This window comes from Nakaseomyces bracarensis (genome assembly GCF_045282275.1).
Source record: "Nakaseomyces bracarensis strain CBM3 chromosome Unknown Scaff4_1, whole genome shotgun sequence".
Lineage (NCBI taxonomy): Eukaryota > Fungi > Ascomycota > Saccharomycetes > Saccharomycetales > Saccharomycetaceae > Nakaseomyces > Nakaseomyces bracarensis.
The window spans coordinates 389153-416898 of NW_027263964.1; the positions used below are offsets into that span (position 1 = coordinate 389153).

The window sequence follows — 27746 nt, forward strand, 5'->3', positions numbered from 1 at the left end:
TTAGTAAAGTAAAATACCTATTCTTTATATTGTTTCTATTTTTGGTGTACATATAGACATTCAGAAAATTAAGGTATAACAATTGTTGTAGTTGAAAGTTGACATTTTTATTATACTGAGGCTCAAGAAACTAGTAATTAATTCTAAGGTTGTTGTTTTTATTTTAAAATTGGCTAAAGACAACTACGCGTAGTTCTCCCTTGTGAAGTGGACTCAAAAAATAAAACTGGTATCCGAAAACAGGATTTACATTTTCCTTATCAGGAAGCAAATAAAAAACTCGTTAAGATTTTTTAGCACAATGATAAAGCTTTCTACTTCAAGTAGTTATTGTAACAAATTTCCTACAATTGTTTATAAATCCTACTTTGTTAGAGGATGAGATGACAATGGTACCTCTTATTCCTTAGCTGTTGCCTTCAGTAGAAAACTGGCTACCGAGAAATGCACGTACCCTTCCCATCTATTTACACCCATTTAGTCCTGATGGCCATACGCAAAAAAATGCGCATAGAATAAAAATGCAACCATCCTTCTTCAATTCGCGTTTAAAAGCAAAAATAGAACTACGTTCCTTTTCTGACTGACGCCTTTGATTTCCGAGAAAAGGAGACGATTGTTTTTTATAATGGGATAAGGTAAATCCCGAAATAGACATTTCTTTTTCGATTTTCTGTTTTTTGGTAGATAGTTATTTCATCTTAAATAAGACTCTCATTTCTTCTTTCGGCTGCAACGGAAGTTAATAATTAATAATTTGGGTATTAATATGATATTTTCTATTTTAAAAAGCCGGAAAGGGTAGCTAATTAATTTAAAATTATATTTCGGGATAGTGAGGTTACAAATCGGTTGCAAATCCACAGTTGATTTCCCATAAGGTAAGGTACCTAACGGGGACTATAATTTCGTGACATGTTGAAATTCCAGGCCTGTAAAAAAAGCAATTATAATGTGGAAAAGCAATTATAATGTGTCTTACATCAAATTGAGAAACTTTCTTAAAAAAAAAAACAAAAGTAAATAACTTCTTGACAAACTTCCTTCCCAAAAAGGATTACAATTTGCTTAGATATGTCTCTGAGTTTCTGAAAGCTGCAATGTGTTTCATCCATTATATTACATAGAAAAAATGTCGCTTTGTATACATTCAACTATACTAAGTTGTTCTTGATGCGGTATTAATTAGGATATGGAATACAAGAGAGGTTTTTTGTTTCAACCCTTATTCCAAACTAGATATGGTAGTATATAAAAAAGATTATTTACTATTATAATTATCCTCTATCTAAAAATATTACACTAGGCTATGTGCAGCATATGAAGTAACTGCATCAACATTACTTTGTATATCTTTATATCGACTAGTTGGAAAACAGTCAAGAGTAGTACTTCTACATACCCATAGGCATACCTCTACCTCTACCAGCAGGAGCTGGCATACCGGCATTGGCACCTTGACTTTCTTTATTCGTAATAGTTTCGTCGACGGATAGAATTAGATTAGTGGCTTCAGTTGCACTGCTTAAGGCGTTGATTTTGACCAAAGCTGGTTCCCATACAAATTTAGCAAAGTTGTCACCAACATTTTCACTTTCAAAATCAATACCAAACCATTTTTCTCCCTTACTGTGTGCTAACCTTAGTTTGTTCAGTAGTTCTACAGCGTCAAAACCAGCATTTTCACATAGTTGTCTGGGAATAACTTCTAGGGACTTAGCAAACGCATTGATAATAAGTTGTTGTTTACCTGCAATAGTCTTTGAATAATCCCTTAAGTATTTAGAAACCTCCATTTCGATAGCACCACCACCAGCCACAACTAATTTGTTTTGGAGGGCTCTCTTTACGATCATGATAGCATCATGTAGAGATCTTTCCACTTCAGCAATAACTTGCTCAGCACCACCTCTAAGTAGCAATGTACATGTCTTGGCATTTGGACAGCCCTTGAAAAGATTGTAACGTTCTGAACCAATCTGCATTTCTTCAAAAACTTCACAGGTACCTAGATGTTCATCTCCAATATTGTTTGTAGTTGATTGGATTGCACCACCGACAGCTTGTATAACACGGTTCATATCATCTCCACTTACTCTACCAGCACAGAAGATATTCCTGTCGGCAAAGTATTGTGTAGCTAAGTCACCAATAGGAAGCTTTGAAAGCACAATATTGGCACCAGTTTCTTCTATCTGCTGTAATTTGTCTAAAATCAATTGCCATTCGGCATCGACAATAGCTTGGTAATCTTCTACGTGTTCCACACGAACCTCAGCGTTGTCCTTTTCTGCCTTTAATTCAAGCTCCACATTCAAACTCAAAATCTTTGGATTCGTGAACCTCTTTGGTTGTTGTTCAAAACCTGCATAGGAGAATGTCTTCTTAAAGGCTACACCGTCTACAAACAGCGATTCTTCCATAGCACCACCAGCAATCTTTTTAATTCCGATAAGTTTATCGTTCAATTCCTCTCTATCTAATGACAACACTGCATCGACAACCATCTTCACAAAGAAATCGGCGTTTTTGTAGATAAGCTTAGAAGTCATAGCTGTCTTAGCACAACGTTCTAGAAGCTCCCTACTAGTCTCTCCATCACCACTGATATCTACCGCAAGTTCTTTAATTTTTTCTACTGCCAACTTTACCGCAGTTCTGTAGCCTTTCATTATCAGATGTGTTGAAATACCTTCCTCTAGAAATGGCTTAGCCTCCTTCATCAATTCACCAGCCAGAATGGTTACACTAGTAGTACCATCACCAACCTCTGCATCTTGTGCCCTAGAAATATCCACAAGGGTCTTGGCAGCTGGATGAACGACATCCAGCAACTTTAAGATGGTAGCACCATCATTAGAGATGGTAGTCTTCTGGTTAGAAGACACAATTAATATATCCGAACCCAGTGGACCTAAGGTTGGCTTTAGTGCATCCTGAATGGCAGCACATGCATTAATATTTGAGATGATCTGACCTCTACCTTGAGAAGAATCAGTACCTTCTTTCAGAACCACTATCGTAGGAGTCTGATTACCAAAATTCATCGCGTCTAATTACTATCTCAGATCTATATTCAGCGTGTTACAGTAATCCTAAAGCCTAAAAATTGATCCTCTCTATACTTCTTATACGCTCATTACCTATATCCAATATCTAGTATACCAAATTAATTTTTTTTTAATTTTCTTTTGAAAAAAAATCGCAGCGCGATGAGCACCGGTTCTTCGCCACACACGTGAAGTTTACGTTTAAGATTATAAAAATAACCGAATAATGATATGTAATGAATATTTATAAAGTAAATTTTAGTTATTTAATATAAAATAAGAGTTTTTTTCCCACAATCCTTTTGAATATTTATTTTATTTTTTCTGTTAGACGATCCAGACGTTCACGTCCCCGTTAGACCTGCCCTCTAGCAGGTAGCGCTCTTTGTATTTAAGGTACACTGAGGTTGACGAAGTTTCTGCACCTGAGGCGTCCTCTAGCTGCCATTGCTCGCGGGGCTTTCTGTCATAAATATGTACGTTGTGATCATTTGATGCTATTGTTATGTGTTCGGGGTCCAGGTCGAGCGCGATCACCGGATTGCTTAGTGACAGTATGTCAGCGATGCCATCGGTCCTGAGGTCCCAAATGCGCACAGTACCGTCTAGAGAACCACTGACTATGTTGGTAGCGTCGAATTTCAAACTGGTGATCGCGTCAGAGTGTCCCTCTAAGATACGTACCACTTCGCCACTTCTCATGTCCCAGAGCCTTACCAGACCGTCTTTGGTACCTGTGGCTAATGCAGCATCGAAGCTTTGTATAGCTCCAATTATAGGTGTAGTGGTAGTTCTTAATGCTAGATTGTTTTCCAAATTGGTACTTGGTCGGTTAGGTTTGTATGCAGTCAGAGTAGGGAAATTGATGTCGAACACCTGAACACACTTTCCAGAATATAAATCCCACCTCCGAATAGTTTTATCCTGTGATGCAGTAAGTAAATTATCAGAGTCTATATACAATGAAGAAATTTCATCTAGATGGGCATCAAACGTATGAATCTCATGAGCTGCCTGGTCGTTGTCAAAATGCTTTATTACACGATTAGTATCCCAAAGCTTTACTGTGGCATCTTTGCTACCTGTCGCGACAAGACTGTATCTCTTGTCCATCTGCATACAGCTCACTGTAGCCACATGACCCTCCATTGAACCAATCTGTCTCCTTTTGGTGTAATCCCATAGTTTGACTACATGATCTAATTCCCCAGCTGTGCACAACAGATTAAATTGGGGATCAAAGTCTAAACAAGTAATAGACTCTGGATGTGCCATAGTAATTGTGGACATCTTTTTACCAGAAGCATAATATTTTTGAACAGTAGAAGAGGCTTTTCTTGCCCTTCTATTCTTAGTATTTTCAAAGAAGGTATCCAGTTCTGACTTTTCGTTCACGGTATCCTTGACAGTATCTGCACCGAATTGTCTTATCTCATTCAAAGAACTTTCTACAATATTTATGGAGTCTTTTCTTTCCAATGCACTGGGACGTGTCGCATTTATAACCGATTCAGTATTTTGGAGGTTCGATAAATTCATATCTGCATCACTATTCGAATCAAACTCTGCGATACGGTTATTTATCTCTCTGACAGTATCCTCAAGGAAAAGTTCATTCTCCTCAATGGCAGCAATTTTTTTAATTAGTAGGTTTTGTCTGACTTGCAGTTTCTCAATTTTATCTTTAATACTGTCAATTTCCTCAGCAGAAAGCTTTTTCCTGATCTCCAACATTTCCAAATTATTATTAGCTAATTCGTTAATACGGTAAAGTTGGTTTTTAGATTGAATACTTGCAATCTTTTCAGGACTAAAATCCATGGATATATACACATCTTCCTTTGATTCTAGCAGATCTTCCCAAGGCCCACTTTTTATCTTCGATCGTGGTCCAGACTTGGTTAATACTTGGTTCTCAGTACCATTCTCAAGTAAATTCTGACCCAACTCTATGCTTTTATTCACAGTAGGTAAAGAGGCCTCAAATCCTTGATATAGAGATACCGTTCTGCCTTTTGGCTCGTCTTCTGAAGACATACCCAACAACTTCACGCTGCCCTTCATGCGTTTCTCGTTATCTTCATCTTCATTATTCTCACCAACAGTAATTTCAGCAGTATCAGAATTCGGGATCTCCCGTAATAGATCGTCACTAATGTGACTTAAAACCTTGAAGGTCGTCTTCTTATCCGAGACTTGGTTGCGAAAGTACGCCCTTCGACTCTCCTCCGAGAACAAACCTTCCCTTTCACCACCAACCAGCCTCCTCGACCCCTTCAACTTCTCAAAGGTCTCTGAATTCATGAAGTCAGCAGCGGCAAGACTCTCTTGAAGTGATTTCCGGTAAGGGTTCCTGGTAGAACTGAACAAGTTCTGCTCCACATTCTTCTCGAGATCCTGGGAACCGATAAGTACCGATGCAGCGGTCGTGAGCGTTCTTCCAAGATGTGTAATCTGATCATTCACCGACATCTCCCATGAAAAATACGACAATTGAAAACCTAAAACTCCTGGGGGTAGTGAAGAATCTATTTTTTCAAGAACCCTTAAAATTTTATCTTTTCAAGTATTAATTCTAAAGAGAAAGCGAATTATATATGTTTCTCAAAGGCTTCCCCGATGTACAGGTCAGTATTTGATAAGCAGTTTTGTGATATCATCTAAAGACTGTCATAGTGCCAAAGGGATCAAACTAATTAAAAAAAAAAAAATAAAATTAAAAAAAATGTTTAAATTATTGAATAAAAAGAAAAGATATCAGGGAAAAAGGGCAAAAAGAGAAATCTCCGCGACGGGGAATTGAACCCCGATCTGGCACGCGACAAGCGCCCATTCTGACCATTAAACTATCACGGATCTGTAATTTCATGGAAGGTATATTAGAAAGAGCAGCTTTGTCAAATAATGATAAGAAAGACATTATAGTCTCCTACAAAAGTTATATTCCAGGAAAATCATAAGATATTTTAGTCATATTTCAGTTTTAACTACAATTCCCTAAATAGCATGATTACGCCTTTTAGGTGAAATAGTATAATAGAGCTCTTATAGTTTTAGGAGAAACAGTATAATAGATCTCTTACAGTTAACGTTTTAGACTGTTTGAATTTTCGTGTTGAATATAATGTGGGTATGCAGAGGTAATTGTTAGAACTAGAAGGAAACTAATTTTGAAATCTTCAACAAATTCAATTAGCTTCTATGGCCAAGTTGGTAAGGCGCCACACTAGTAATGTGGAGATCATCGGTTCAAATCCGATTGGAAGCAATTTTCTTTTTACTTTTAGAAAAAATCTTTTTGTGTTTTATTTATTTTTATGATTTGGAGTTAGATGTAACATCAATTTGCTAACTTTTTATAATATCTGTAGAATAACAATATTTTAATAATAAATAGATGTGAAATATTTTTTTAATTAATACATAGTTGTTTATTGGAAAGATAAATTATTAAGTACATAGTCCAAACATTAGGAATGTGTTATTATTAATATTAAAATTAGTGGTAGGGTTTATTAAGCAGAGGCAGCTTCATTATACAATTGGACCAAGTGGTTAATGGTTGTTCTTTCTTCAGGCTCGAAGGCATCCATGTAGACGTTATGTGCCACGTCGCCAGGTACAGCCAAGGCACAATGGACGTACCCTTTACATTCATTAGCTGGTTGCCATGGAATATCTTCTCCGTCTGGAATAATGAAACCATCAACCTCCAATCTGCTACGGTACATTTTGTCTAACTCCTCTTCCGAACCGAACTTAGTAGAGAAATACTCTTTCTTTTTTTCATAATCATATTTAGCACCATCGTCAAATTTACAGTTTCTTAAGCCACCATTGGTCCAGACGAGCCTCATATCGTCGTCGACGTGAGCCAGTTGCGTCGAACAAATAGCTTTAGCATTTTCACCTTTTGGTGTCTGCATGTCCACTATCTTACCAAGTGCAGCAGCGCCAGCCTTGTCTAGATAGAAGTCCATACCCATTACTAGAGGTCCGACCCAGAAGGCCTCCTTGTCACCATAAGAACAGGAGTTGTAACCCCAATGCTTGTTGAGGAATAGTGCTGCAACAAGACCTGCTAGCTTATCACTCTTCCTCACGACAAATAAACCACTCTCTGCGTGGTGCAATAGGTTTCTATCAAAATATTCTCTGAAAAGAAGGGCTTTAGGATCACTCGAAGTCTTCACCTCAGGATCAGTTGGCAATAAATCCCAGTTGGAACCGATGAAGAGATGCTCCTCAAAACTAGGAACAATATCAATTAGTATATCGTTACAATAGTCATCGTGACCTAGGTGATTCATATGACGGTCCCTCCACATTCTCATACCACTTCTCTTAAAACTTCTCATTTCAAAGTATTCTATTGGGTTAACAAAACTAACTGCATCTGCATCAATAAAAATGAACTCCTCAAAAGTGTTGAAAATGGTAGCGAGGAATTTATTCGTAAAACCATGCAGTTTGTGCTTAGACTCATAATCGTCTAAGACAGTTTGCATATTAACCAGGTACACTTCCTGATCAGTGTCTCTTGCGATGCTTTCGATCTCTGCTTTGTGTTTGTCATCCAATTCTTTATTCTTGTAAGTGATCTGGATTGGAAGTGTGTTATTCAACTCCTTCCAGATACGGAACTGTTGCCTCAGCAGTGGAATTTGGTGTGGAGCCATGGTGGTAACGATACCTCTACCCTTGGCCATCTGTCTCCAGTGCTGGAAGAAATTGGTGTTAAACTCATAAGGCGTAACATTTTCGATGCCCTCTGCCAAAGTATCGTCCATAAGACCCGTTCTCATGTTAACAACACGCGGTATCATGTGCTCAGTGGTCTCAACTGGCATCTTTCTGAGGAAGGGGAACATTCTGGCTTGGAAATCCTCTGCTGTGATCAACATGTTGAATTCGGTACGGAGGTCTTCAAAGAACTCTTCGCTACCTACTTCACCATTGATGAAGCACTGGTTGTAAATCCTGAGTCTCTCTATAGCTTTGATTAATGAAGGGTTAGAGTCTCCACGTTCGCCAAACTCCTCGGTCAGCGATGTATGATTCCACATGGGATCCTTCTTGTACATGGCTGTCACCAACACTTTACAACGGTCACTCAGCGTAGAGCTCTCCCAGTTGTTCACGATATATTCCTGCTTGCGGTGAGCCTGGCTCCAGGACTTGTACGACTCAGCAGAGGATGCCTGTCCCATCTGAGTACGTAACAGGGACTCACGGATATACGCGAAGACAGAGGTGTCCGCTGCCATCTTGTACTCGTCGTAATACCTCTCAGGGTCAAGATCTGCACTGAACAGAGCCATAGAGATACCAGAGTCAACCTTGTTAGGATCATAATTTTTAACATCCTCTTCACTACCCACAGCCACAGCTTCAGAAGAAGAAGAAGCGCCAGTGACACCACGATACTCTCCAGATCCTTTATTTTCAATCAAACTCTGCCTAGAAGGAGATCTCCCTACACCCTTGGCAGGAACAGGCCTCACATACCGATGTTGCTGGTGCACCAGCAACCCAATAGTTAGCAGCGCAGCAACCACCACCACTGTCACCCTCTTAGTATTCATCACTAACATAATACGAGATTCTACTTTTTTCTGCAATTTCTTTGAAGTTCTTATGTATTGGGTCTATGTAAGTACATGCCTTATCTGCTAAATCTAAGTTTATTTTTATAATCAAGCTGTCACGAGAGGTCCAACAGGTGATTTCCACGGGCTACCTATTTACTTTCGCCTGTCTCGATCTTGCGCCGTGCAGCCAAGGAGCTCTGACTACGCGGAGACTTCACAGGACCCCATAGAGAAAATCTCCCAGAGCAGTGCCAAAACTCAGAGAAAAACACGTAGAGCCTTATATAAAAAATGCCGTACCCAGACCCCGCCCGCTCAAACTCGAAAAAAAAGAATTTAAAATTTTTCAGATCGCCGAGGACGGGCATGCACCAGATATCTCATCATATGGTGTCGGGGTATGCGATCACATGACGTGGCTTGATGTTTTTTTTTTCTTTCTTTTTGACGTGTTGATGGTTTTTCACGCGTTACCACGTACAATATGACATTCGTTATTGGGCAGGGTTATTGGGCAGAGGCAGGGGACAAGGCGCGGAGGGAGTAGTCGATGTTGATGAGGTCGCGCCACAGCTCGATGTTGGCCTGGCGGCCGAGTTTGCGGTGGATCTGTGCGCGGCGTTCAGTGGAGAGGTCTGTGTAGCGGCGGACGGTGTTCATGTCGAGCATCGGGCGCAGCGCGTGACCGAGGTGGAAGAAGTCGTTCTGCTGGCGCTCCATCCGCGGGTTGAGCCCCGCGAGGTGCTGTTCGTGGTCGACGATGTGCTGCTGTAGGAAGTAGAGGCGGCGGTATGCGTCCTCGTCGAGCGGCACTATCTTCGAGAGGGAGCCGTCGGTGTGGGATGCGAGGGTCTGGAAGTAGCGCGGGGCAGTGGTGGTGCTGGTGGATCTCGGGAACTCGAGGTTCCGTGGGACGAGCAGAGTGGCGGTGTTGTGGGAGAGGAGGTTGAAGCTCGAGCAGTGGACGAGGCGCTGGCCCGAGAGGGAGTTTGGTTCGTCGGGCGCGTAGCGGAGGACGTGGAGGATGCGGTTGCGGTCTGTGACGGCGAAGCAGACGTCGCCGCCGTTGACGAGGAACTCCACGGAGACGACCTCGAACTTCGTGACGCTCGTGGCCAGCGTGAGCATACGGTACGGCTCGGCGTCGAAGCCGACGAACTGGACGCCCTGCATGGCGTCCCCGACGACGACGAGGTTGCCGAAGCTCTTGATCGCGGTGACGAAGACCGGCACGTCGAGGAACGCGACGGGGATCACGGAGTTGTCCTCCTGCACATCACGGACCATGACCTTCTGGCTCTGGCTGATGAGGAACCGCCCGCTGATGCCGTTGACGGCGCTCACGATGCCGCGCACCTCTTCTTTGAAGATCTCGCTCAGCTTGAAGTTAGTGTTCGGTTTGCCGGGCTCAGGGACAACCTCAGTGATGTCGTAGATGTGGAACTCCCCGGTGGGCGGCACGTCCTCTACTGTGACAAACCCGAGACCCACCACCACGTACTCCCGCTTACGCTTCGTGCGGGTGTCAATCTGGATAGGGATGGACTTCACGTCATTTACGAGCGAGTTGTCTCCGAACTCCCGCTGGTCGATGATCTCCCAGCTCCGAGGGTTGATAAGGAGGATACCGCTTTTGTACGCGCGGGCATTGGTCTTCTCCGCATCATATCCGACTAACGGCTCTCCATCCTCCGCCAACGCCACGTAATCAGTTTCCTTGCAGTATGAAACAAGATATAATTGTGTCCTCTCATGATATACAACATTCGTCAAGGTTTTGTAGTCCTGCAGCATCGTGCTAACATTGATCTTACGAATAGGAAGTTTGTTTCCGTAGTAGAAATCCTGTTGCTTTAATGAATACACCCGCGCATTCTTGATGTCATCCACACACATCACAGACTTCTCTCCCCATCTCGTCATGGAAACAAGAGAGATATCACCAAACCTGAATATCTTTGGTGAGGAGTCATCCTCACTGATGATAATGTATGGGACACTACCCGTGACAAAGATTACCGAGTACCCATTGAAGTTTGGAATATAATGCATGATCCTCTCAATGGTGCTCACACCCTTGGCATAGGCGTTGTCAGGTGCACCTGTGATCGGATGGTCGTTTCTGTTTATGTTCCGGTAGAACCTGCTGTTTCTATTCCGGGATTTCTTGTACTGATAAATTTCACCACCGAATGTCAGAATCGTCAAGTATTCATCTTTGGACTTATTACCTAGTTTATTTATCATGACCTGCTTAATAGATGGATCTGGTACGACTTCATCGGGAAGTTGGTATGTACTGATGTACAACGAGTCCTGGAGTTGGTTTACACCATTCAACTGGAAAATACGATCATTGTGATCCTTTGTGAAAAAGATTATCTGATTATCTGCTGTAACAAAAGTAAATAACATCTGCTCTACGGTTGACTTACCAATACCTGTTAAGAATTCATTGCACATATTACTTTTCAAGATCAAACCTGAGGTAATAACCATCTCAGATAAGATCTCCGGTAGTTCAACCTTGAAAAGTTTCTTTTTATTCCTTGGTTCAAGCTCGAACACTTTTATGTCACCTCTAGATAGTGTGATAAGAACATAAGGATCCATGACGGACACATGAACGACTTCATAGTCAAACTTAATTGTTGAAAACCTTCTGAAGGTTAAGTCATATAGATAAAGATGATTAGTAGTGACTTGTACTATCCTTTTACCATCACCAAATGTGGCTATATGAATTGTTGTAGCATCTTTACGGAGTCTACCTTGCTTATGCAAGGCGAAATTATTGTCAATTTCGTATATGTTACTCTGCGATTTTGTAGAGTCTGTAGTAATCAGAAACTTATCTTTACCTTTGATGTGTATATTCCATATCTTTGTAATACTAATGAACTTCAATGCCTTTTCTACTTCTGGTTGTACAGCGGTCAGTACGGCATTTAAATGAGATCCAGTCCCGTTCCCCGAAGTGCATACAACAGAAAATTCATCCTTATTGGGATTTGGCAGGCCCTTTACATTGTTTTCAATAGATGATACTTTACCAGTACAGAGAGAAGTGATAGGCCCAATATTCCTTAAATTACTTAGTTGTTCAACAGTGAAAGGCTCATCGGATTTAGTTTCCTCGTTATTACTTACATCCTTAGTACTGTCATTGTTAACCTTTTCCTCGTCAGAATACAGATCAATGTCATCGTCATCGTCGTCATCTTCATCCATCGCCATCGATATATCCTGCTTTTCTTCTTCGGTCGGTTGCTCAAGTGTTTCTTGAATTTCAATTGCAGATTTTAAATGATTTAGTCGAAGGACCACAGAATCACCTGAATTGAATCCAATGAATAATGAAATGGAGTCATTCTTGCTGTCAGAAGTAATAGTGGTAATACATGTCGGCGATGAAGCATCCTTAAGTATATCTTCTCCGAAGGGGAGTTTAGTAATGTTGAATTTTGTCAAAAGACGACCCTCTGACTTAAGGATAACGTTATAAACAAAGCCGTTTTCATCTAATAGCAAAACGCTCTCTTCTTTATTATTGGATGTTGAATCGGTTTGGACATACATGTTTACCGTATTTTCTAAGAAATATATCTCATTAGTTGATTGGTCCTGAAATTTTACTTTCGGCAGATTTTTCTCGGAATAGCCATTTAACAGCAATATTGTCTGTAATACACCAGTATTGTCTATATAAGCTAACTCATTAACACCAACTATCAGGGAACCCGACACTGTTGGTACTAACGTATGCCAATTAGAAGGTAAATCTGATATCTGCGTTATTGTGGTGGGCTTGAACTCCGTATCTTGTTGATTTGACGCCAACTCAAGACTTACTATAGAAAACTCTGTTGGATAAGGTTTCAGTGGTTTAGTACCGTACCATGATAACTGGGGCTGGTATATTATAGCCAATGTTGGCTTCGTGAAACTATGCAAGAACTGTATGTCCACCACATTTTTTATGTTCTGGCCTAGCTCGCTACAATTGATAACGAGAGAAGGTCCAGTGATCTTCTGGTTAGCTGGATTCTTGCTTTTTTTCCTCTTAAACAGGCTTTTCTTACCACTAGGTGTGTCATTGCTCTCTTCGTCCTCTTCATCTTCATTCTGGTTAAATAGAAAGGGCAATATCGCCACAACGTCATTGTTAAACACAAGCGCGCACTGATTATTTGGATCCACACGTAACCGCGACTCACGAGCCAGCTCGATAAGCGTGGACTCCCTGAACTGGTCCTCATAGTAATGCAAACTCCGGGTCTCAAGCGAGCACGTGACTGGATTATACAGCAGCACTGATAACTTGGCCACAGCTGTGCTCAGGAGCAAATAGTTCAAGGAACTAGAGCCCTGGGGGTTGTTTCCCTGGCTTACCCCCTGGTGGTGATTATGTGTCTGTGCAACTAATGCAATATCGGTGATCCTACCGTCAAACCTAAACTCGTCTACCAGGTACAACTTGCCGGATCGTATGGGCTTGTACAGCGAGATAATATTCGTTCTCACCACTAACAGCTCCAGATACTCTGTTGTGGTGAAATGACCCGTAACAGAATGTGAGACAACACTGGGGTCCAGCACATTGTCAAAGATATTCATAATTTCTTTATATTTTGTCTTTTTGTAATCCCTATTGACCAAGAGGAAAAAAGAAAATGCCTCAATTCAGTCCCTATAATGCCTGGCTTAGATATTAAATGATAATTGATGGTATGAATCACTGTTAGAGGCCAAATTGTGCTCTTTGATGTTCTTAATATAGCTATCCATTGCCTTTTTCCTGCTATTATAACAATGGCCTAAATGAAAAAAAAATGGAAAATTCAAAAAAATAAAAAAGTAAAAAAAAAGCTTGAAAAATTTCGATGAGCTGGTGGGTTAAGTATATTGAAAGGTTAGGATAAGGTACTTTCAGCATCGAAGTATATAATACATTAAACAGCTTTCAAGCAATTGGTATATAAAAAACGACATTTTGATTGAGATGACGGAAGCAGCTGGTATTAAGCCGTATACGATTGTGATTAAGTTGGGTACGTCTTCTCTTGTGGATGAGAAGACTAGGGAGCCACGTTTGGCTATTATGTCTCTGATTGTTGAGACCGTTGTCAAGTTGCGGAGGTTAGGTCACAATGTGGTGATTGTGTCGAGTGGGAGTATAGGTGTTGGGCTGCATATTCTCGGGATGGATAAAAGGCCAAAACATCTCTCTGAGGTACAGGCAATTGCTGCTATCGGACAAGGTAAGTTGATTGGCCGTTGGGACTCACTGTTTGCACATTTCGGGCAGTCTATTGCGCAGATATTACTGACCAGAAACGACATCTCTGACTGGTCTCAGTACCGTAACGCACAGAACACGGTAAGCGAGTTGTTGAAGATGGGGGTGGTTCCAATTATTAATGAAAACGATACTCTATCTGTCACAGAGATCAAATTCGGTGATAATGACACATTATCTGCCATTGTCTCTGGTATGGTACATGCCGACTATTTATTCCTGCTAACTGATGTTGACTGTCTATATACTGCCAATCCTAGAACTGATCCTGAGGCTAAGCCAATCCTTGTGGTGCCTGATTTGTCGAAGGGCTTACCAGGTGTGGATACTTCAGCAGGTTCTGGATCAGACGTTGGTACCGGTGGTATGCAGACGAAATTGATCGCAGCAGAGCTCGCAACTAATGCCGGTGTGCATACTATTATTATGAAGAGTGATACCCCATCAAATATTTACAGAATTGTCAAATATATTCAAGCTCTAGATGGTACAGACAGTGAGGTATCCAAATTTAATGATGACCTTATGGCTCTTCAGAAAGAAGAACTTGCGAAGTTAAAGAGAATGGGGGTCCCATTACACACTAAGTTCCTTGCCAACAATATATCCAATCATTTAAGAAATAAAGAATTCTGGATTTTACATGGCCTAATTACTAAGGGTTCTGTCATAATTGACCAAGGTGCGTTTAAGGCTCTAACAAGAAAGAACAAGGCTGGTTTATTACCAGCAGGTATTATTGATGTCGAAGGAAACTTCCACGAAATGGAATGTGTTGATCTGAAGGTTGGTAAAAGACTACCAAATGGTGAGGTGGACCCAGAGTCTTCATTTGAAATAGTGGGGAGAGCTAGATGTAATTACACTTCCACAGAAATTAGCAAAATCAAAGGGTTACAAAGTGATGAAATTGAAGAAATATTGGGATACATGGATACTGAGTACATCGCACAAAGAGAAAATCTGGCCTTCCCACCCCACTAAAATTGAAATTATGAAATCATCGGAATAGAGAGACTGCCCAATTTATAGACTTGCAGTCGAAAGTTTTTGTTTTACGAAGAGATAACGATTATTATACATTCTCTATTAACCAAGAGCAAAACTGAGTTATTTTCTTATTTATATTTTGTTTTCTATATAAAATTTAATGTATAAATTTGATATAATAAAATATTTTATAAATGTTCTTAGGATATATTTATTCAGTTATTTATTATAGATGCAGTAATACAATGGTCTGGTCTAGTTATTCTCCAAATAACTTCTTTCAAACTACCCAAATATTTGGATGTCGTCTTTCTTAATAGCCTCAGTAGCCTCATCTACATCACCTTCTTCCTCTTCAGAATTTTCGTTGAAGTTGATTCTTTGTCCTAATAGACCAGCAAAGAACTCATCAATCTGCTCATCAGACCACTTATAACCAGAACTAATGGCAGCTTCATAGTTAGCAATTGGTTCTTGGACCGAGAAATTTAGTTTTCTACCCTTAGATGCTTTTGTATCAACGTTCTTTTTTAGCTTAAAGTTAGATTTAGAAATAACCACAGCACTACCGTTGGAAGCACCACCTACACCAAGATTAGCACTAGAGGTCTTTTTATCTATCAGGTCATTTAATAGTACTCTGTAAAAATCACCATCGTCGAAAATATATGGATTTTCTGAAGTATCAATGGCATTGTTATCCTTTCTTCTGGGATCGTAGTTCTTTGGAATATCCACATCATCATCCGCATCTTCTCCATCTTGTTGCTTTTCAACGTCTTCAAATTCTTTCAGCTTACCTTGCTTCATGTCTTCATTGAAATTAATTGGAATAACATTTCTTCTGTTTAAGCATGTCCTTTTAATAAGCCTCGAAGAGTCAGCAAGTTGATTTTCCACTTGTACATCAGCGGTTTGGTTAATTGATTTGAACTTAGAAGAAGATAAAGCAGAGGATCCAGAGGCATTAGATATCTTAGTTGACCATTTATGTAGAACAGCAGTCCTGTATTTCTTCAAATCTTTATCTAGGGTAGCAGTATCCTTCTGTACGTCGCTAATAGATCTCTTCTTAGATTTTGATACCTTAGATTCCTCTGAAATATGATCATTGGTTTGAAATTCAGCTCTGAATTCAATCAATTGATTTAACAGATCGTCCAACAAACCTAAATTTTCTTGCAACAATTTTTTGTTCTCCTTGGACTCCTTCAATTTAGTTTTCCAACTCTCTCCAGTAACTGGTAATACGTTTGCCGCATTCATAGCTTTCTGCAGCTTAATTCTAGTATCCAAAATATTCTCAAAGAACTTGTTCTGCGACAAGATGGCATAACCCTTTGTGGCATCACGCCTTGTTATGTCAGACATCCTGTTCATCACTTGACGTGTCTCCTGTTGAACTAATCTGTTTAATCTTTCACGTTTGTCCTCGTCACCATGTGAATCATCATCATCACTGTTGTGTGAATCCTCCTCCTCCCCCTCATCATGCGATTCCTCACTAGTTTCAACACTATTGGCATCACCTTCATCACTAATCTCATCTCCAGTGCTCTGATCAGCTTCCTCTTCATCATCTTCGCTCTCAGAGATCAGCTCATCAGACTCGTCAGCATATAAGTCCTTCCTGGAACCAACAGACCCTTTATACTTAGCCTCGAGCTCACCGACCTGTCTTTTCGAATCCAGCTCTTTCCGTAATCTAGACTTGCCCACATCGGCATAATGCGCTTTCTTCAACTCTTCCTCCTCCTCATCGTCAATACCAGCATCGTCCAATTCAGAATCACTGCCAGACTCCCTGTGTTCGAAGACATCCTCAATATCGACGTCTGCAACTTGTGGCTTCGTAGCCATCTCTCCAATCTTCTCAGCCAATGTTTTACCCATATTTTAATAGTTCAGACACACACTTGAGTTTATTTGCCTTTTCAAAGCATCCAAATATACACTCTAGTAAAATTAATTACTCGAGCAAAAAATATATACACTTTTTGTAGATAACCTCATCGCAAAATAAATATGCGATGAGCTAGAAACAAAATTTTTTTAATTTTTTTCAGTCAAGAAAAAAAAAAGAAAGAAAGAAAACGAACATCTTATATAATGTAATACGAATATATCACATCAAAAATACGTACATATGTATATTGTAATATACGAAACTTGCACATTTATTTACGTACATAGTTATACCACTTTGCATATATCACGTGTTATCAATTACGTAAAGTGTTATATATATAGAATTCGTACAAAAATGCATACGAATAGCCCTAAACCTATATAACGTGATCTCCAACCAATAGGCGTAGAGAAAGCTGTCGCTTGAGACGAGAGCAAGAAACAATACAAAAGAAAAAAATTGAAAATATCTGCCGGGTAACGAGAAGGATTCAGCTGTGTTGTGTACACGGACTGGGGGCATTTGTCGTAGGAAATCGTCCTGCCTTATTGGTTTATGCACTCTCTCTAACAAAACCAATCTTCATATTGAGGGATAGATGTTAGTTATAATTAATTCTTTGATATCTGTTTTGGACTGAGACATAGTGGTTGGAATAAAAAAACAAAAGCACTGCAAAATATAAAAAAAATGTTCTCTAGAGTATTTGTCCGTGGAGTTGCTGGAGCTGCGAAGGCGAAGCCTCCTGTGAAGTTGTTCGGTGTTGAAGGTACCTATGCTAGTGCGTTATACAGTGCAGCTGCTAAGGAGAGCAGTGTGGAGGGTGCTTACAGCTCTCTAGGGAAGCTAGGGTCGTTGATTCAACAGGATGGCAAGTTGAAGCACATCTTGGCTAACCCAGCTTTGTCTAACGATGACAGAGCTGTTGTTGTTAGCACATTAGTGAAGGCTGAACCTGGTCTTGACAAGCCTGTGGTGAACATGTTGAAGGTGTTGGCTGAGAACAACAAATTGAGTCTTTTGGAGAAGATCACTTCTGAGTTCTCTGTGCTGAACGATGCTCACAAGGGTCTAGTGAGAGGGTCTGTGACCACCGCGCAACCATTGGACAACAAGAGCTTCAAGAGATTGGAGAAGGCTCTACAAAGTAGCTCTTTGGTCGGTAACCAAAAGACATTGAAGCTTGAGAACGTTGTCAAGTCCGATATTAAAGGTGGGTTGATCGTAGAAGTTGGTGGGCAAACAATTGATCTAAGTGTTTCCTCCAAGATTCAAAAGTTGAACAAAGTTTTAGAAGAAACCATCTAAGAACACTCCAAAGAAACACCGCAATGAAATCTACGGAAATGACTATACATACAACTGCACATATTATTATTTTTATATTCCTATAAAAAAACAAAACACCAATCAGAAAATAAGAACATAAAAAAAAAAGAGCCTGAAATTAAGTATTCCCTTTACTTTTCATCTTTTAAATTTATTCTAAGTAAAAATTAAAAATCAGAATATTTAAATCTAATATCAAATTATAAATTCTGGAATGCCCTTAGAAGTAAAATAGGCCAAGTATAACGATTGTATTTATTTGATATCGGTAACTACTACACGACACAAATAACACGACAAGAGAAAAAATCATAAATCAAGATAACTTTTTGTAGTTTTTAGTAGCTTTTAAGTAAAATATCTATCATCAAATATAATATTGGAAATATGAAAAAGGTATATAAAAAGTAAACAATAAAAAAATTGCAAAGTTATAATTTTTTTGGGTTTTTCTAGTAAAATGGTAAAATAAAAGAGAATATTAAACGAAAAACTATCAAGTTTTGGCTGTACAATATTTCAAAGGCGCCGAGCGTTTCGATAGCAAAATAATAAATAATATTTTCTTCTTTTTTATAATTTTTTTTAGTTTGATTTCATTAAAAGTTTTAGAAAGGCATTTCATTTCGTATAAATATAGTCATTGCTTAAAAGAGAGCGCAATTAAAACAAAAAAAAAACAAAAAGGAACTAATACAGTAAAAATATCAAAAGTTACTGTAAATACATCATTTCTCCTTCTTGGAGAAGTTCTTGATCTTTTCGGCTCTTTCAGTTTCTCTCTTGGCCAAGAACTCCTTGTATTTGTCGATGGTGACTCTTCTTTGTTTCTTTTGGTACTCTTCGAAGCCCTTGAAGTTGGTGCCAAGAACGTTATCCCAGAAGGTGAAGAATGGCTGGGCAAAGTTAGTCTTTAGGCCGAACTGTTGGTGGTGGATATCGTGGTAGACAGCATTGTTAGGGAAGACGATCTGGAATGGGTCGAAAGGTAGAGCGTAACCACAGTGGTCATCGATGGTCTTCATAGTAGCGAAGGTGAATAGGATAGCCTCCTCTCTGTGGGTTAGACCGCACAAGACCATTGCCAAAGCAGTTCCCAAAGTGTCTAGGATGAAACCTTCAACTGGGTTGTTGAAAAGAGCACCGAAAGCATATGGAACGTAAAGCTCGTGGTGGATGGAGTGGAAGTACTTGTACATGAATGGGAACATGTGCATGATTCTGTGCCAGAAGTATTGCCACGTGTCGATGAACAAGAAACCGAAGAACAACTTAATACAGGAGACACCGTACATGTATGCGTAGTAGATAGCGACATCGGGGACGAAACCAGGGGCTTGTTGTCTCCAGTGCCACATCTCGTTCTGTTCGAAACCGGTCATAGGTTCAGCCTCAAACTTCATGAACACCAAACCAACCACTGTCTGCATGATGTGCTGGAAGATAACCTCACGCAGCACTTGCAGTCTCGTGGCTCTGTTACGTCTGGCGATCTCCTCGGCCGGATGGATTCTGTACTTCTCAGCAAGCTCGAAGGTGTCGATGATGTGGAAAAACCCCGACTGCAGCCAGTAGACAACAACAGGAGCAGCTAGCGCCAGCGTAGCATCAGTCATAGATGGCAACAGACTGGCACGTGGAACAAGATTCACAGCTGGCTCACTAACACTGTGCATATACCCATAGCCACCCTTCAAGTCAAATGACTTCTCAAAAAAGTCAGCAGTACCGTTCATTTTTTATTTTTTAGTTTAAAACCTCTTTGTTAATACTTTTCTTAATGTTTTAAATTAATAATCTAAATAGAAAAGAAGTACTTTTCAAAACACTTTTGAAACCCGATGTTGTTTAAATATGTTTTTTTTTCCTGCTTTCTTAAATTATAGCAATTTTTTTTCGTATTTACACTATAACTCTTACTTTCTTACTCTTGCCCACAGCTGCTTCTAAGTCCTCTCTTGATTTCTTTTTTTTTTTTCGAGTCTTCTTAATTATTAATTTTTTATTTTAATAACAAAAATTGGTGGATCCGTCCGCACGAAACAATAAACGCGGTTTTTTCCCACCGCACATCCATTTTTTTTTGTATATTGCTTTTTTTGTTCTACAAAGCGTTCTTCAACTCTCTACTATATTAAGCTATGTCAACAACTACCCTCTCTCTGCGAGTGTACCTGAGTGTCTATGTGTGCGTGTCTCTGCGTCTGCGTCTGTGTGAGTATGTCTCTCTCACCCCCAGGTTTGCAATCCCTTTCCCTCCTTTTTATTTCCCTTTCACGTACTCTCTCTTCCCATTGTATTAGTAATCCACTATATATCCCGTAGCACTGACCTTGCAGTACAAAAAAAAATGATTCCCTCGTTTATTGTTTCTCCCATTGTTTGGCACGTCCCACGCAAATCGTTTGGCCAATGTGCTCATTTCTTTTTCTATCCCTCCTCGTTTATTTTCTTATCGTATATTACCCGTTCTTTCCAAATCGGGAAATCGTAGACATTACAAAGCCAAAAAAAAAAGGCGCGCCCTAAACTGCCCTTTTTGGTCACTCCAAAATGCAGGACAGCCACACACGGTACAGCATATTAAAACGTCTGTAGAGTACAAAAAGACACACATGAAGAACAATACCCTGTCACAGACACCCATGCACGAAGATACTGCGTTCTTTTTTTTTTTTTTTTTTATTTCCCCCTCCTGACATTTGGTACATCTCGATAAGCTTTTTACTCCACTTCTCCCATCGGCACCCTCCGTTTCTTCTCATCTTTAACATGTGATGGCCCGTGAATCAGTATATTTCATGTGATGTATTCGTTTGGTATGTTATGGATGATATATCTGTTTATATATTGCTATGATATGTACAAGGCGGTTTTTTTATTTATTTTATTTATCCATGTTGGCTTCGAGGGCGAGCTGTTTCAGCATGGCGTGCTCGTCGCGGATGACGTTGCCCATCTTTGGGATCGCGGTGTGCTTTACGTTGAACGGAAGGGTTTCCCAGTGCGATTTGTCTCCCATACGCCACAGGTCCTCCCATACAAGTTTCACCGGGCCTGCTGTGCCAGAGTGTAGCAACGACTCGCGCACATCTGCCACGGCTTCCTGAATGTAAGTGGGTCTAAATTGACCGCTGAACCATACTTGTCCCTCATCATTCAACTTACGGTGCTTGCGGGCCTCATCTTTGTAAAGCACATCTCTCATGTACCGCAGCCGACATAAGTTCTGGTACACCTGGACACTGTCCGTGTGTGTAGGCATCTGCACAACACACATGATCCTCCACACATCACGACGCATCTCAGGGAACTTGTTCTCCCAATTAGGCCTCTTGAATTGCGTCTTCAAGTTCCGCATCCCATACTCCGGTAACTGCGAGTACATCACTTGCCCCAACGCTAGGTTACGGTACAGGTACACCCAGGGCGAGTACCCAGCTTTTTCCAACCACGCCGCAGTCCTAAACCTACTAGTAGCCTTGTTTATGGCAGACATTTATTGATTATTGACAGAAATAACGTATTTTTGTGTTAGCTTTTTAACCTACAAGCTCCCCTCAGTCACTGCAATATAGCTCTTGAATTTTGATATATCTATAAACATCGTACTATAGGGCGTCCCCTCGCTCTCCCTCAAAGAAGCCCGCCAGCCAAAATTTTTCTATCAGTCGGGCATTGAGCATGATGTAATTTTCGTAATTTATGATATAGAATCAGATAGCATTAGCGTTAGCATAGCATTAGCGTTAGCATAGCATTAGCATTAGCAAAGCACTATTGGCTATCACCCTAAAGAAGTTGTCCATTGTTATTGACAGCACTATTCTGTGGGTGTGCTTGGTCCTTACCGGTTACTATCATGATTCTTTCTCGTTTTGCTAGAGTGGCTCTGAAACATAGTTTCATATACTTACAATTTGAGGCCAACAACACATAGGACAACATATTAATGTAACCTTTTTGAATGAAAGAACAATATTTCAATGTAAATTAAAGTACCACTATAGTAATTTAAGTTGTTGTATTTTGGTAATATGAAATTAATATATCATACTACCTATATTAAATTACGTTTTATCAATTTTCATAGTAGCTATAGTAATTTTTTCAATTACTCATTATATCAATTAATAAACTAATAAAATTACAATATATTAAATATTAATATATTACACTAGTATATTCATAATTATTATTGCTTGCTTTAAGATAATTGCTTTAATAAAATTTACTTTATAAAATTCCTTTAATAAAATTTACTTTATAAAATTGCATTAATAAAATTGCATTAATAAATTACGCTATCATTAATTCATTTCAATTTATGTATTACAATTGAATATATTTAATAATTATTGCTTTAAAAGGTCTCTTATTAATTTTTTATTGCGATAATATCGTGATGACGTAATTTTTCCCAAAGCTTTCCTTTCTTTTTTTTATATATATATTTTTAATTTTTCAGTTTTTAATTTTCCATTGCCTGATGGTTATATAAAATCGTTAATTGACATAGACATTGGGTGTTGTGATTCCCTTTTTGATGTGGTAGTATATATACGTCAGTGAAGAAGAGAGGTCTCAAAGATTGTAAATTTGAACGTGCAAAGGGGCAGACTTACGTTAAAACTAAAGAGTGAGAGCAACGGAGAGAGTAAGAGATAGAGTGTGTTGGAGAGATAGAGAGAAAGAATGACTGACGGGATATACTACCTGCCTATCGGACTGACGACTTCTCAGATAGATCTGATAGAGGTATTATTATCTATACATGCACACTCGTTGCAGCTGGAGTGTGAAAAACGGTATTTGGGTGTGAAGGAGGAGAGTAATAATGATGCTATCAAGGTTGATGATGCTTCTAAAACCAGCATAAATGGAGGCAAATATCCAATTATTCCCCAGAAGAGGATGACATATATGTTAGATGCAAATGTCAGAGCTATTGCAAACCATCCTTCCTTGTTGGTTGACCATTACATCCCAAGACAATTTCTTCGAATGGAGCCCACAGAGATATCCATAAACTCTAGTGACAAATTTCAAAAACTGAATACGATATTATCACTGTTAATTCAAAGAGACAGAAAGCAGTTCCCAAGACCTTTAAAAGTTTGCCTCATCTCTCATTCCATCAAGGAACTGGACTTAATAGAGGGACTAGTCCTAGGAAAATACTTCAAAATTAAACGGTTCTCTGGGACACCTCTTTATGATGAGAAATACACTTTACCAGTAGAATCTTATGAGGACCAAATGGGCTCTTTAACTCCTACAAGCTCGACATCATCGACTTCTTCCTCTACAACATCTTTGTATGGCAGAGGAAGTAGGTCTTCTAACAGGCTGAATGATACTATGAGCGGTATGTTGACGTCAACGGCAAATTCAAGAGGGTCACAAATTTCCTCTGTGATTAACAATGCAACGACTAACATCACTACCACTTCGACTACGTCTAACACTTCCAATAATATTAGTAATAATACTAGTAATAATAGTAATAGTAACAGTACTAATAGTACGAACGCAAGTGGTTCACCTAACGACTCAGATAATAAAACTAACGCAACTGATAATACATCTACTTACACGGGTTATTCGAAAGATACATATCATTATTCAAGGAAAACGAAAAAATCCCTGTATCCAGACGTATTTATAGATGATTGGCTGTTCCTAACCACTACAAGACATCTTACACATGACCCCAACTTACTAGATAATATCAATGTTGATCTCATCATATGTTTTGACCCCCTCTTGGATACAAATCTACCAGGTGTAAAGTCGATCAGAAATAGATCCTTAGAAGGTAATGTAGTGCCGCTGATAAAATTGGTGGTTTGTAACTCACCTGATCATTATATGTTAGAAAAAACTCTTTTGAAGAACCCAGAGCTCAATGCCAAAAACAAAGTACGCGACGATAAACTGAATGAAGAAGAATTAGAATATGTGAACACAGTAGATGCTTTACTTCATTTCTTATTGTCAAGACACAAACACTATAAATCAGGAGACACGTCACAAATAAAATCAGATATCGATTACAAATTATTATTAACAAATCTGCTGAATGGTAGGTCATGTGGTGACGATATTCCTGCTATACCGATAGAGACACACGATTTCGCGAATGAATTCCATATAAATAAAGAAATATTTGAACCAAGGTTATCAAAATTGAACCATGCCAACTCGGAACTTAAAATCTGCAACCAAGTCTTTGATATTAAGAGTTATCAATCCACCTTAATGAAAAGAACTGTTGATAGGTTGCAGGATCTTGAATATGAAAAAGAAGAAAATTCACAGATGTTGTCGAAAAAGAGGCTCCATAGCACTGAAGTACAAAATGAATTAGATTTCCTAAAAAATGAGATAGGTCAAGTTTTTAAAAGATTTAAAGATGATGAAAAAATTATGATTGATTCTGAAAAGAGACTTGAGCGTGCTAATACAGAAACCTCTAAACTGAAACAAAGAGTACAACTGCTGGAGAAGAATCAGAAACAGCTACGGGATATCCTAGACCTTACATCAGAAGATGCCATTGAAGAACAAATCAAACTAGTGACGGAAGATATTAGAGTAACTCAGGATAATGCTTCACAGTTAAGAGAACGTAATAAGAAGAGCTACGATGAGAACGAAGGCCTACGGTCACAGTATCAGCTAGATAGTACTGCCGCAGCTGAGAGTGCCCGTGTATTGGAAGCTCTGAAAAAGGAACTTGAAGAAGCACAGAAGTTGCTCAATGGCCCCGCTCCTAAACTGAAACCCCACGCCCTAGAGGTAGAAGATATGCGTTTAGAGCGACAATTGACTAAAATACGTGAGAAAAACAAATATTTGAAGCAATATATTGAACTTATGGAGAGTCAGTATTCTTTGAAGACAAACGGTGCCGTTCCTGGTTCTACAACTGGTGGCCGTACTTCCAACAATAGCACAAGACATAGGAGTACCAGATCAGCCACACCGTCATACACATAAGCATAACAGTAGAAAAAAAAAAAACTACCAGCAGATTAGTACCTCTGTTCCAGATTAAAGTCTTCACTTCCTAACGATCTTAATTTTTTTTTTTTTTTTTTATAAATTAAACTATATCATTTTGCATATATTTATATACTCATTGTAACAATAATTTCTATACCAAAGAAGTGGAAGCAGTTACTATTGAACGCCAGTCAACTAGACCTATACATTTTGTTAGAATTAAATTTGGTTTATTGTGATATACATGTCTCCGTCCCTCTCATTCTCACTCCCTCTACGTCATTGTTCGCGATAATCCCGCAGGAGGGAAAAAACGTCGATCCCCTTTACATATCGAACATACCTTACAATGGGATATAAATTATATTGTTCAGCTTAACTGTTGAGACATTGCCGCTTTGATAGATTGTGATAATAAAAACAGAAGCAATTCGGTATTTCTCATTCCATTACTTAGGACTTGAATAGGCAAATAGAGAAGAGCACGACACTCGATATAAGGAAAAAATGGATGAGTTTATTGAACAGGCTAAGTTGCTGGGAGAGCAATTGGTCTTAGAGGCCCAGGTATATTTTCAGACTACGCCGTGGTACAATATTATAAAGGATTACCTCTTTGTTTTATTTTTCTACAAGCTCTTAAACAGGATTTACGTCCATTTAAGGGGCCATGGGCTCTTTGGGTCCATTGCTAAGCTATACAATGATGTCTCAAGCTGGACATTTCAGCAGCTATTAGGTTCCTTCCTGATGCGGGGAACTGTGGAGAGAGAGGTCAATAAGGCATTATCTGGCTTGGAAGCTGAGTTGATCAAGAATGATGACAAGATTATGGATTTTGGAGAATTACCTGAGCAAGGGTTGAGTTCTCAGAAGATTAACGATGAATTGGATAAGCTGAAAGAAGTGTTACCACATACATCTTGGGAGGAAGGTAAAGTTTCTGGTGCTGTGTATCATGGTGGTACTGACTTGATCAAGTTACAGAGCCAAGCCTTTGAGAAGTTCTGTGTAGCCAACCAGTTACACCCGGATGTTTTCCCTGCTGTACGTAAGATGGAAGCCGAAGTTGTTGCCATGACATTAAAGGCTTTCAATGCCCCCACTGATACTGGTTGTGGTACTACAACCTCAGGGGGAACTGAGTCTCTGCTATTGGCCTGTCTAAGTGCTAAGATGTATGCATACCATCATCGCGGTATTACTAAACCGGAGATGGTTATTCCTGTCACTGCTCATGCTGGTTTTGATAAAGCTGGTTACTATTTTGGTATCAAGATTCATCACGTTGACCTGGACCCAGTAACCTACAAAGTTGATTTGAAAAAATTGGAAAGATTGATCAACAAGAACACTGTTCTAATTGCTGGTTCTGCTCCAAATTTCCCACACGGTATTGCTGATGATATTGAAGGTCTCGGAAAGATTGCCACCAAGCATAAAATTCCATTACATGTAGACTGTTGTCTAGGTTCATTCATCGTGGCCTTCATGTCTAAGGCTGGTTTCGAGATGCCCTCGTTCGATTTCAGAGTTCCTGGTGTCACTTCTATATCCTGTGATACACACAAATATGGGTTTGCTCCAAAAGGTTCTTCAGTGATTATGTATCGTAACAGCGATCTAAGAATGCACCAATATTACGTTGATTCTAAATGGACGGGTGGTCTCTACGGTTCTCCAACTTTGGCTGGCTCTAGACCAGGTGCTCTGGTTGTAGGTTGTTGGGCAACTATGATTCATATGGGTGAATCAGGCTACACTGACTCCTGTAAGCAAATAGTTGGCACTGCCCGTAAACTGAAGGCCCATATCAGGGAAAAGATACCAGAGTTGGAAATTCTCGGTGACCCACAATTATCTGTCCTATCGTTCAGATCAGATAAGTTCAACATTTATGATCTAGCTGACAAGCTTTCAAAGAAAGGCTGGCATTTGAATGCCTTGCAAAAACCTGCTGCATTACACTTGGCTATTACTACACTTAGTGTCCCCACCATTGATACGTTTATTGAGGTGCTAACGGAGACAGTTCATGAGATGGCCAACAACCCTGCTTCCCAAGCAAAGAGTGCAGAGAGTACTAGTGCGTTATATGGTGTTGCCGGTTCGATCAAGACTTCTGGTGTTGCTGATAAACTAATTGTGGGGTTCTTAGACACTTTGTATAAGTTAAAGCCAAGAAACAAAGAATAGAAAATAATCAATAAAGTATCGAAAGTATCTTCTGTAGTAATATATTTGTGTAAATAAAGTAAAAAAAAAATAAAAAAGGTTATAATCCTAAGAAATGAGATACTCGAGTTATATTTCACAACTTGAAAATATAAAAGCATTTCTGATCTAATTGTAGAACAAAATAAAATCAACAGAGTAAGGATAAACTGCTTTATATGTAATATTTAAGTATATTATAAAATTATCTAAAAATAGAAATAAACTAATGCACAATAAAAGGCCTACTCTCTAGTGTCGATTTCGTATGTTCACTACATGACACTAATACACTAATAGATATCAGTTAAAAACTAGAATAATATTCTAGTATATTATTATTATTATTATTATCA

At 39.3% G+C, this 27746-nt stretch overlaps 12 protein-coding genes across 12 annotated transcripts; 4 read left to right on the plus strand and 8 right to left on the minus strand.

The window, feature by feature from the left end:
• Positions 1 to 1394: 1394 nt before the first annotated feature.
• On the minus strand, positions 1395 to 3047 carry CCT7 (chaperonin-containing T-complex subunit CCT7; the record flags this gene model as incomplete). The annotated part of the gene is made up of 1 exon (XM_071050981.1): positions 1395 to 3047. The coding sequence occupies one exon, from the start codon at positions 3045 to 3047 to the stop codon at positions 1395 to 1397; it is 1653 nt and encodes a 550-aa protein (XP_070908193.1).
• A 330-nt stretch (positions 3048 to 3377) lies between these two features.
• On the minus strand, positions 3378 to 5522 carry MDV1 (Mdv1p; the record flags this gene model as incomplete). The annotated part of the gene is made up of 1 exon (XM_071050982.1): positions 3378 to 5522. The coding sequence occupies one exon, from the start codon at positions 5520 to 5522 to the stop codon at positions 3378 to 3380; it is 2145 nt and encodes a 714-aa protein (XP_070908194.1).
• A 262-nt stretch (positions 5523 to 5784) lies between these two features.
• Positions 5785 to 5970, minus strand: RNJ42_00813 (uncharacterized protein; the record flags this gene model as incomplete). The annotated part of the gene is made up of 1 exon (XM_071050983.1): positions 5785 to 5970. The coding sequence occupies one exon, from the start codon at positions 5968 to 5970 to the stop codon at positions 5785 to 5787; it is 186 nt and encodes a 61-aa protein (XP_070908195.1).
• Positions 5971 to 6565: 595 nt separating this feature from the next.
• RNJ42_00814 (alpha-mannosyltransferase) lies at positions 6566 to 8635 on the minus strand (the record flags this gene model as incomplete). Its single annotated transcript, XM_071050984.1, has 1 exon — positions 6566 to 8635. The coding sequence occupies one exon, from the start codon at positions 8633 to 8635 to the stop codon at positions 6566 to 6568; it is 2070 nt and encodes a 689-aa protein (XP_070908196.1).
• A 513-nt stretch (positions 8636 to 9148) lies between these two features.
• CFT1 (cleavage/polyadenylation factor CFT1) lies at positions 9149 to 13258 on the minus strand (the record flags this gene model as incomplete). Its single annotated transcript, XM_071050985.1, has 1 exon — positions 9149 to 13258. One exon carries the CDS (start codon positions 13256 to 13258, stop codon positions 9149 to 9151), a length of 4110 nt encoding a protein of 1369 aa, XP_070908197.1.
• A 385-nt stretch (positions 13259 to 13643) lies between these two features.
• On the plus strand, positions 13644 to 14924 carry PRO1 (glutamate 5-kinase; the record flags this gene model as incomplete). The annotated part of the gene is made up of 1 exon (XM_071050986.1): positions 13644 to 14924. One exon carries the CDS (start codon positions 13644 to 13646, stop codon positions 14922 to 14924), a length of 1281 nt encoding a protein of 426 aa, XP_070908198.1.
• A 291-nt stretch (positions 14925 to 15215) lies between these two features.
• On the minus strand, positions 15216 to 16823 carry BFR2 (rRNA-processing protein BFR2; the record flags this gene model as incomplete). Its single annotated transcript, XM_071050987.1, has 1 exon — positions 15216 to 16823. One exon carries the CDS (start codon positions 16821 to 16823, stop codon positions 15216 to 15218), a length of 1608 nt encoding a protein of 535 aa, XP_070908199.1.
• Positions 16824 to 17529: 706 nt separating this feature from the next.
• On the plus strand, positions 17530 to 18147 carry ATP5 (F1F0 ATP synthase subunit 5; the record flags this gene model as incomplete). The annotated part of the gene is made up of 1 exon (XM_071050988.1): positions 17530 to 18147. The coding sequence occupies one exon, from the start codon at positions 17530 to 17532 to the stop codon at positions 18145 to 18147; it is 618 nt and encodes a 205-aa protein (XP_070908200.1).
• Positions 18148 to 18896: 749 nt separating this feature from the next.
• SUR2 (sphingosine hydroxylase) lies at positions 18897 to 19904 on the minus strand (the record flags this gene model as incomplete). The annotated part of the gene is made up of 1 exon (XM_071050989.1): positions 18897 to 19904. The coding sequence occupies one exon, from the start codon at positions 19902 to 19904 to the stop codon at positions 18897 to 18899; it is 1008 nt and encodes a 335-aa protein (XP_070908201.1).
• Positions 19905 to 21055: 1151 nt separating this feature from the next.
• Positions 21056 to 21667, minus strand: MHR1 (mitochondrial 54S ribosomal protein mL67; the record flags this gene model as incomplete). The annotated part of the gene is made up of 1 exon (XM_071050990.1): positions 21056 to 21667. One exon carries the CDS (start codon positions 21665 to 21667, stop codon positions 21056 to 21058), a length of 612 nt encoding a protein of 203 aa, XP_070908202.1.
• A 1196-nt stretch (positions 21668 to 22863) lies between these two features.
• Positions 22864 to 25170, plus strand: HDA2 (Hda2p; the record flags this gene model as incomplete). The annotated part of the gene is made up of 1 exon (XM_071050991.1): positions 22864 to 25170. The coding sequence occupies one exon, from the start codon at positions 22864 to 22866 to the stop codon at positions 25168 to 25170; it is 2307 nt and encodes a 768-aa protein (XP_070908203.1).
• Positions 25171 to 25683: 513 nt separating this feature from the next.
• Positions 25684 to 27372, plus strand: DPL1 (sphinganine-1-phosphate aldolase DPL1; the record flags this gene model as incomplete). Its single annotated transcript, XM_071050992.1, has 1 exon — positions 25684 to 27372. The coding sequence occupies one exon, from the start codon at positions 25684 to 25686 to the stop codon at positions 27370 to 27372; it is 1689 nt and encodes a 562-aa protein (XP_070908204.1).
• Between the last annotated feature and the right edge of the window lie 374 nt (positions 27373 to 27746).